Source organism: Diceros bicornis, chromosome 40 (genome assembly GCF_020826845.1).
Source record: "Diceros bicornis minor isolate mBicDic1 chromosome 40, mDicBic1.mat.cur, whole genome shotgun sequence".
NCBI classification, from domain to species: domain Eukaryota; kingdom Metazoa; phylum Chordata; class Mammalia; order Perissodactyla; family Rhinocerotidae; genus Diceros; species Diceros bicornis.
The window spans coordinates 17,513,071-17,522,421 of record NC_080779.1 but is presented as its reverse complement, the minus strand read 5'-3'; the positions used below and the strand labels follow the sequence as shown (position 1 = coordinate 17,522,421).

At 44.5% G+C, this 9,351-nt stretch overlaps 1 protein-coding gene across 1 annotated transcript; it reads left to right on the top strand.

Annotated features, from left to right (window-relative positions):
* Positions 1 to 4,231: 4,231 nt before the first annotated feature.
* Positions 4,232 to 5,304, top strand: MTLN (mitoregulin). Its single transcript, XM_058534583.1, has 2 exons — positions 4,232 to 4,541; positions 5,210 to 5,304. Exon 1 carries the CDS (start codon positions 4,254 to 4,256, stop codon positions 4,422 to 4,424), a length of 171 nt encoding a protein of 56 aa, XP_058390566.1. The 5' UTR covers positions 4,232 to 4,253; the 3' UTR covers positions 4,425 to 4,541; positions 5,210 to 5,304.
* The last annotated feature ends 4,047 nt before the right edge of the window (positions 5,305 to 9,351 follow it).

Genomic DNA, 9,351 nt, shown 5'->3' with positions numbered 1-9,351 from the left:
CATACAGATAAAACAAAGACAGGAATTAGAGCAGACTTCTTTTCCAAAACTACGCAAGTCAGAAGACAACGGAATGTCTTTAAAGTGCTGAAAGAAAGATACCTGTCAACCTCAAATCTGTCCAACGTCGGCTACATAGACTATACCACCATTGTCTCTTGTCTGAACTACTGGAATAGTGTCCTAACTGGTTTCCCTACTTCCATCCTTGGCATCTTCCAATCCATTCTCCAACAGAAATGAGATTAATTTTACTAACATGCAAACAAGATCATGCAACTTCCCTGCTCAAAAAAAAAAAAAAAAAAAAAAATGGCGCCTAGTTCACTCTGAATAAAATCTATCAAGCAGATGTGCTTGGCTGTGTGATTTCCAAGCGTGAATCATTTCCTCCCAGTGCACAGGCAAGAATGCAAGTGATACCACGGGGAAAGCTGAGCCTTGATGCTTCTCTTTGACAGAAACCATGAAGCACTGCTTCTAGTCTGCCTCTCTATTCTAGAATTCTGGAGACATGCACAGGAGAATGGTCTCCTATAATCCTGACATGTGGCTCAGGGGAACAGGCCCAGCAAGAGTTCTTCTGGGCCAGAACTCAAGGACCTATTGAGATGAATGCTCCATTTCAATCACGGCAAAACTTCACCTTTTATGGGCTCTTTAGGGTATAAAATGACTGCTTTGTTGCTTAGGTCCTGCAGTTGCAGAGGAAATCAATTGCATTTACATGCTTTAAACGAACTTAAAACCAACACAAGTCTAATACTGTAAAATGGTAAAATCTTTTCCTTTGGCAAGCACTTCAAACAGCAAACTCAACAGAGCAGTTAATGGAGCATTCAAAAGACACTCATGTAATCAATTAACTCATTACATTTGACTATTCAGCCTGTTAATCCAAATTTAATCATCACCTCAAAGCTGGTTGACCATTATCAAGTCTACTAAAATGTCCCATTGAAACAATGCACCCAGGGGAAAAGTACCAAGTCTCAAGCCCGGCACACACTGGCTTTTTAAGAAGGATTTTAAATGTTACACCCCTGCCTCCTCCCCAGGAGCTCTATGCTCCCTTCAGGCTAGAGTTTCCTCCTGCTAAAATAAGGGCATTTCTATGGTCTCTGCCAGCTCTATGTGCCTCAGGTTTTCCCATATTCAAGGCTCCAGTGTACATGATCTGGCTTATTTTTAGCCCAAAGTCCCCGTAGGGATGAGGCAAGAATCAAATAGTCTAACATACATGTAACTGGAGGCAAGGATTCCAAGTGAGGTTCAAATTTACAATAATACCAGTGGACCAAGTACACAACCTCAGGCTGCCGTAACTGGCTTTTAAAAATGTCTTAGAGAAATTGAATCACACCAAACTCCTTATTTTACAAATGAGAAAACTGAGATCCAGAGAAATTTCATCTCTTCTTCCGATTTCCCTTTTTATCTTTCAAGATTCAGGCACCCACCCAGAAGCCTTCCCTGACCGCTCCCTGCTGTCATCAACACTAAATATTTATTGAGTGTCCGTTATGTGCCAGTCCCTGTTGTGGGCACTTGGAATTCACCAGTATACAGTTGAGTAGCTTATGTGATAGCAAGGGGACAGACAATAAAAAATAAGTGTAAAAAGTAAAAGTAAGTAAATCCCATAGTATGTGGAAGGCAGTAAGTACTATGGGGGAGGAGAATAGAGTAGGAAAATGGAGATCAGGAGTGTCAGAGAGTGGGAGCTGGCTGGGTTTGTGATTTTTTTTCTTTTGGTGGGGAAGATTGTGCCTGAGCTAACGTCTGTGCCCACCTTCCTCTATTTTGTACGTGGGAAGCCACTAAAGCATGTCTTGATGAGTGGTGTAGGTCTGTGCCTGGGATCCAAACCTGTGAACCCTGGGCCTTTGAAGCAGAGTGCATGAACTTAACCGCTACGCAACCAGGCCGGCCCTTGGGTTTGTGATTTTTAAATAGTCAGGTAGGTCTTGTAGAGAAGGTGACAGTTGACAAAAACCTAAAGGGGGTGAGGAAGTTAGGCATGCAGTTTTCTGGGGGAAGAGTATGCCAGGCAGGGGAAGTGCACATGCAAATGTTCTTAGCTAGCACCATGCCTGTGATCTCAAGAAACAGTGAGCAGGCCAGTGAGAGGCAAGGAATGGAAGAGAACCGATTACACAGAGCCCTGTGGACCACGGTAGGGGCTTTGGCCACTGCAGGGTTTGAGCAGAGCAGTGACATGATTGGACTTCTGATGTCAAAAGCCCACTCTGGCTGCTATATTGAGAATAGAACGCAGTGGACAGATATAGAAGCACAGAAACTTGATAGTGGCTATTGCAGTAACTTAGGTAAGAGACGACGGTGGCATGGACCCAATGGTAGCAGTAAAGTGAGAAGGGGCGAGAAGTGGTTTAATTCTGGCCATATTCTGAAAATAGAACCAACAGGATTGATCGATAGCTTGGATAGAGTATAAGAGAAAGAGAGAATGTTTCTGAGGCTTTTTCCTTTTTTTAAGTCTAAGCTACATACTGGACTATATATTCCAATTCATCAGAACGTGTCCTAATTCTTTTTTTTCCATTTCTTTCACTGCACTAAGCTGTCTGAGGGCAGATGTTGTGCTGTATTCACCTCTACATTCCCAACGCCTACTGCAGCATTCAATAGATAGTTGCTGAATAAAGGGACATTAAGCATGGCAGAGGTGAATTCACATTGGACCCAATGTTGTCTTTATCATCTCCCTACTAAGATACATTTTGCCTCAATTATGAAAGTCTATTTGCTGATGTCTATTCAGAGGCTAGGTACGACCCTCCATCTGAAAGAGTTCAGGCTCCTGCTGGTCTCCCTTTCACGGCTATATTAGTTTTCTATTGCTGTGTAACAAATTACCAAAAACTTATCAACTTTCCATGGGTTAGGAGTCCAGCCACCTGGGTCCTCTGTTAGGTTCTCACAAGGCTACAATCAAGGCATCAGCCAGGCTGATCTGGAGGCTGGATTGGCGAACATTCTGCTTCCAAACTTATTCAGGTGGTGGGCAGAGTTAATTTCCCTGTGGTTGTAGGGCTCTAGCTTTTTGCTGGTTGTTGGCATGAGGCATCTGGCTGTTCCTAGAGGCCACTCAGTGTTAGTTCTGGCATAGCATGGCCCTCTAGACCTGTGCTGTCCAATATAGTAGCCAGCTAGCTCCACATGTGACAACTGTGACTGAAGAAGCAAATTCAGAATTTTTTAAAAAAAGTTTACCAAATTTCATTTTAATTTAAAAACTGACGCTCAACACTTACTGGAGTTATTTTATTTTTGTCTCCAGTCATTAGAGAAATTTTTATGTGTCTCTGGAAGAACGTGAGTGTATGAATCTAATTTTTCAACTAAATTTTATGAAATCTAGATACTGATCAAGTACCTCCACTGAAAATTTAGTGTTCAAATTGAGATATGCTGTTAATTATAAAATCTACACCAGATTTCAAAGTCTTAGTATAAAAAAGTCTTATTAATAATTTTTATACTCATTACATGTTGAAATGATAACATCCTGTATATATTGGGCTTAGTAAAAAAATATTATTAAAAATAACTTCATCTGTTCCTATCTGTTTATTTTTTTTTAATGGGTTACCAGAAAATTTAAAGTTACACATGTGGCTCGCATTCCACTACTGAGAAAAATCACAAGCAGGAAAGACACACCACTCAAGTCAGCTAAAAATGCAAGGCAGTAGCTGATTAATGTCAAACCATAAACACCGTAGAGGCTCAGAAGAAGGAGACATGGGGACATCCAAGGCTGGGCAAGCCTTCAACAGACGGTGAGGGCCGGCCCAGTGGCTTAGCGATTGAGTGCGCGTGCTCTGCTACTGGCGGCCCAGGTTTGGATCCAGGCACGCACGACACACCGCTTCCCGGGCCATGCTGAGGCCGCGTCCCACATGCAGCAACTAGAAGGATGTGCAGCTGTGACATACAACTATCTACTGGGGCTTTGGGGAAAAAAAAGGAGGAGGATTGGCAACAGATGTTAGCTCAGAGCCGGTCTTCCTCAGCAAAAAGAGGAGGATTGGCATGGATGTTAGCTCAGGGCTGATCTTCCTCACAAAAAAAAAAAAAAAAGAGAGCGAGTCCCACGCATCTGCAAGTTGCAGGCTGACCCACCGTGCGCGCCAGCACGCACCGCCCTCTGGGCCTCCTCTGTGAACGCGCTGCGCCGTTTGACCCCGCCGACGCGCGGTAGGCCGCGCTGCACGCTGGGGGCCGCGATGGCGGACGTCTCCGAGAGGACACTGCAGCTGTCCGTGCTGTTGGCCTTCGCCTCCGGAGTGCTCGTGGGCTGGCAGGCCAACCGGCTGCGGAGGCGCTATCTGGACTGGAGGAAGCGGAGGCTGCAGGACAAGCTGGCGGTGACGCAGAAGAAGCTGGACCTGACCTGACGCCCCGCGCCCTCGGGCCCGGCCCCCTCGCCTCGCCCACGCGGGGTCTCGGCCGGCGCCGCGCCGGGCCCGCCTGCCTCCCTCCGCCTGCCGAGCCCGGCTCCTCCCGGAGTGTCGGTGAGCAGTACCTACAGGGGCGCGCTACGGAGAGACGCGGAGCCGGGCGCGTGTCTTGGGGCAGGGGGTCGCTGGATGGCTCGCGGGAGGTGACTTGCGCCCGCAGACACCGGAGGGAGGAGGAGGTTGTGTTTTCCCTAATAACTAACACTTGGGTGTCGTATTTTTAGATCACTGCGTGTGTTTAATGGGAATGTCTTACCACGTGTAGTGTTGCTGCACCTTGACACCATTAAACTTCAAAACGGAAAATACTGGAAAGACCGAAAGGGAACAAGAAAGAATGGACCCTGGAGGTGTTCCTGACACCCTTTTCTCCCCCTTATCGTTCTTTTCAGTAGTATCTTTGGTAGCACCGTAGTACATCGTTCCGTTCACGTTTTGGAATCTTCAATCTGAATTCTTAGGTTACTGGCAGGCTGCTAAAGTGGAAAGAGCAGGGGCCTGGAAGTCAGGAACCTTGTATCTAGTCCTGGCTTTTTTTAATCAGAGCTGTGCAAATTTTCAGGGTCTCAGTGTTCTTGTCTGTTAACACCAGACCTTATAGTTCATGGTTTAACTGTGAATAGAATAATTTGAAATTATAATAGAGTATTATAGAAGAGAATGATTTGAAATTAACCATTATGTATTTCTAAATTTTTTTTTCTCTTTTCTTTTTCCAACAGGTTGTCGAAGATGCATATAGACCACTGGACAGAAATGTTTTTCCTTGCACTTTATGAATCAATTTTATTTTTAAAATAAAAAAATTTTAAACATCTTTGAACCTTTTATTAAAAGGAAAAGGAGTATCTTGCCTGCCATATAGGTTACTGCATCAAGAGATCTCGATTCTCAAAACTGATATATTAGTGCTTTCCAGCAGATGTCTTGTTTCTTAAGGAACCTATGCTAGTTTCTTGGTACAACAGCAAAGCAGAGTTGGCCTAGGGACCATTATGAGTCCTTTTGGTCAGCTCTTTTACTGCGCCTGTTCAGGAAAGCAAGAGGCTGTATAAAAATAACTGAGGTAATAACTGATGTATATAGGATCTTTACACTTCCAGGAGACACAACGTAACTCCAAGTACAGAGTATAAGTTTTTATTGGCAGAAACTTCATTTGTCATTATGGAATGGACATGCAAAGGAGAAACTCGCTTGAATAAAGCTTAGTGATAAATCCAAACTATATTTAAAATTCAAGAGTGAGGGACCAAGTCCCTGGTTATTTTTGATTTGCAAAAGATGTTTTCTAAAACACTACCCTCATTCCTATAAAGAGTAATTTTGTGTCTTAGCCAATTTAATAGCAGCTCTATATTAACGTAAGAAAATTCAGATAAGTTGTTCCACAGAAAGCTGTTGTTTTTTTTTTTCTTCCATTTTACTGAGACCAAAATGCTTTATTACTTCCAACTTTATTTTCATTCTGTGAATGAAGTACTCTAGGACTGAAATATTGGCTCTTAGACCTCCATCCCGTCTGGGCTGCAGTTTGCTGAAGTATCCTAGTCACCATTCCTCATGGAGGCTCAAAGAGTTGAGGCTGCTTGAGACAAAGTGGGTTTCTTAAGGCCCATGGTGTCCCCATGCTGTTGGTATGTGTCTGGTTAAGCCTCTGGGTTATGACCAGTTCTGCCTGTTTGGGCGTATTTATGTGCCATATTCCTGGTGGACCTGGCCTTTCCAACGCTGATTCCGTTCCCATTACTTATGTGCGAGCCCTGACACACTCATCTTCCTCCTGTCTCACCTTAGTGTTCTGTCATCCCTGCCCCTCTAGGCATGTGCTGTTCACACCCCCCCGCCCCCATCCTGTCTAGGTCCTTATGTGGTTTTCAGCCCCCCCATGCCACTCAATCTTCCCTTCTTCTGCTTACTGCCTTTACACTGTCTGTGTATCCCCAGCTCTGTGGTGGCAGTTCCCCTTGACATTGCCTTGGTCGCCGTTTCTCCTCTAGCCCTCTACCCCTGGCCCTGCTTAAATGTGTTTGGTTTTTTTCCCTGAAAATAGTGCCTCACATGGAGATGTTACTTTTTCCATGTTAGCCAAAATTGGCAATGAGGAGGTTGGGACACGGGTTATGCCAGTCATGTACCCTGGAAATGACACCCTGTTGACTTGTTGAAATACATGTCTCACACTCCTCCCTGCCATTTGTCACCGTTTAATCACAGGAGCTACCTCTAGTGGCCCATTTTTACTTCCCTACCCTGCTTCTCTTTCTCCTCCACACTGGGCTCCTCAGGCTTCCTGCTGCATTCCACGTTGCTTCAGCTGTCTCGTGGACCTTGTCCCAGGCTTGGACCTCATCGTCACATTGTACTTGGCCTCTTTGGTTTCAGCTGGTAAACCTTCCTCTGAGGACAGCTCACGTTCTCCACATCTCCCTGTCTGCACTTATGGAACCGCCTGCTCTGAGACCCCTGCTTGTCCCATCCTCCCAATTCAGCTCATCACTCTTGCTGGGCTCCCTGGTTGGCTTAGACTCCATTCTCGCTTATACGTTTACCTTTCACCGCTGCTTTTGCTCTCTTTTTGGGCCTCCAAACTTAGCAGAGAAAGACCCTTCCCCTTTCTCCCTTGGCTACCACAAGTGCATTCTAATTGTAACTGCACCCTTCTGGTTTCTCAGCAGTGTTTCTCCGTGTTCCTTGAACTCCCAGTTGACATCTTTTATTCAGAGAAGACTGCTCTCAACCATATGAGGAGATCAAGGCCATTAGGCGGGAATTCCTTCATGTCTCCTCTTCCTCTCAATAGTTAGTCAAGAGCAATGGTTTTCAACAGGGCTGCATATTATAATCATCTAGGGAGCTTTAAAAATACAAATCCTTGCATGCCATTTCCCAGAGGTTTTGATTTATGTAGTTTGGGGTGTTCCTGGGCATTAGGATTTTTAAAGCTCCCCAGGTGATTGTGATGCTTAGCCAAGGTTGAAACCACTGGTTTTGAGGCTGTGTCTCATTAGCTTTCCTTTCTCAGAAGAGAAGATGCACCAGACCCTTCCAAGGGTGACTCCTCTCTGGCCTCAGCTGAATTCTGCATCTCCCCCCAGGACTTTCTTTGTTCTCTAGTAAACCATCTCTTTCTAGCATCTATACTCTCTGCTTTCCCTCTATTTGCAAACATGTGCAGATCTTGACTTAAAAAAATCCCTTTAGTTGACCCCATCATTTGTTAATTAGAAAAAGTGGTCCACTGTCACTTTCTTCCCAAATGTTTTGCCTGTTAACCTGCTGCAGTCTGCGCTTTGCACCCTCCAGAGCCATTGATAGCTATTAGCTATTTCTGAATCCTTACTTTTCACCTCCAGAGTATTTGGTAATACCAATTTCTCCCTTGAAACTCTCCTTCCCTCACTTCCCTAATAATACAAAACTTTCCCGAGTTTCCAAACTTCTACTCTTCGTGCCTTTTCCAAGTTCCTCAAACTTCAATCCTTGGTCCTCTGCTCTGTCCTTTCGTTTGGCTACCCCAGCCATTCTCTAGGCTCAACTATCACATCCAAGCAGGCCCCCTCCAAGATCTTAGTATCCCACCTGATCCTTTAATTCCAGCTTCACACTTTCAACTGTGTAGTGGACATTTTCTTTGAATGATTTTACTCTAGAACTCAAATGCAATGTGTCCAATTGTCTACAGTTCCATTGGCAGGGAATTCTGTACACGAGGTGATACTTCCGTGACAATCTTTTGTAGTTAGTGCAACTTCACGTTTCTAGTCTGATACCCTAGCTCATAAGCTCCTTGAGGCCAGCACCTTAAACATCTTGTCCCACAGGTCCAACCAGTGCTTTGCAACAGGTGCTCATAAATATTTGTCACTTTTTGTGTGTGTGTGTGTGTGTGTGAAGTAGACTAGCCCTGCGCTAACATCTGTTGCCAATCCTCCTCTTTTTGCTGAGGAAGATTGGCCCTGGGCTAACATCCGTGCCCATCTTCCTCTACATTATATGTGGGACGCCGCCACAGCATGGTGAGCAGTGCATAGGTCCGCGCCCGGGATCCGAACCTGCGAACCCGGGGCCGCTGAAGCAGAGCACATGAACTTAACCACTACGCCGCCAGGCTGGCCCAATATTTGTCACTTTTATTTGAAGTAGATTGTTTTCTTGAAGACCCTGAAATGGCAAAATGTCTCTATCCTCTTTGCTATAATCAATCTCCTGTTGGTTGGTTTCTAACCACCTTGTTCTACTAGTTCTACATTATGAATCTCTTGGAAGCCTTTAAATTCTTTTTCAGTGTCTCCCGTGAGGACGCAATACAAAATTGATATTCATGTTAACACTGATGGAAGGAAATCATAAGTTTTATGAAGTAGCTTGATCTCAAGAGAAACAGTGGCCATGGTTTGCTTTGGTGTCTTTGGGCTACCTCACTGCAAAGCTTTCTTGTTTTAGTTACTTTGATTTTCATAATGGCCTCAAGGGACGACAACAGAAGCAATGACTAGCATCAAGGTGACTATGCTGAGCATTGCAAGAAGTCAAAAGAAATGTAAATTAACGAAAAAGGAGGCAGTTAGCCGAGTAATCTCATCCCTTATTGCATACTAAATACCTAAGTAGTATTTCTCAAACTTGAACGTGCACATGAAACATTGGGGTATTATTAAACCATAGATTCTGATTTTGTAGGCTTGTGGTGGGGCCTGAGAATATGCATGTCAAACAAGCTCCCAGGTGATGTTGATGATGCTGATCCAGGACTCGAATACATGCTTGTATCTCTGAATAAGGTACCATAATGTATAAAGTCAAAGTCATCTTTCCACCTGAGGTGAACGAGAGTAATAAACTTTTGCATTCTTCCTCATTG

What these genes read in the sequence shown, in the direction of transcription:
- MTLN (XM_058534583.1), top strand. Translation starts at nt 4,254, where the DNA reads ATGGCGGACGTCTCCGAGAGGACACTGCAGCTGTCCGTGCTGTTGGCC.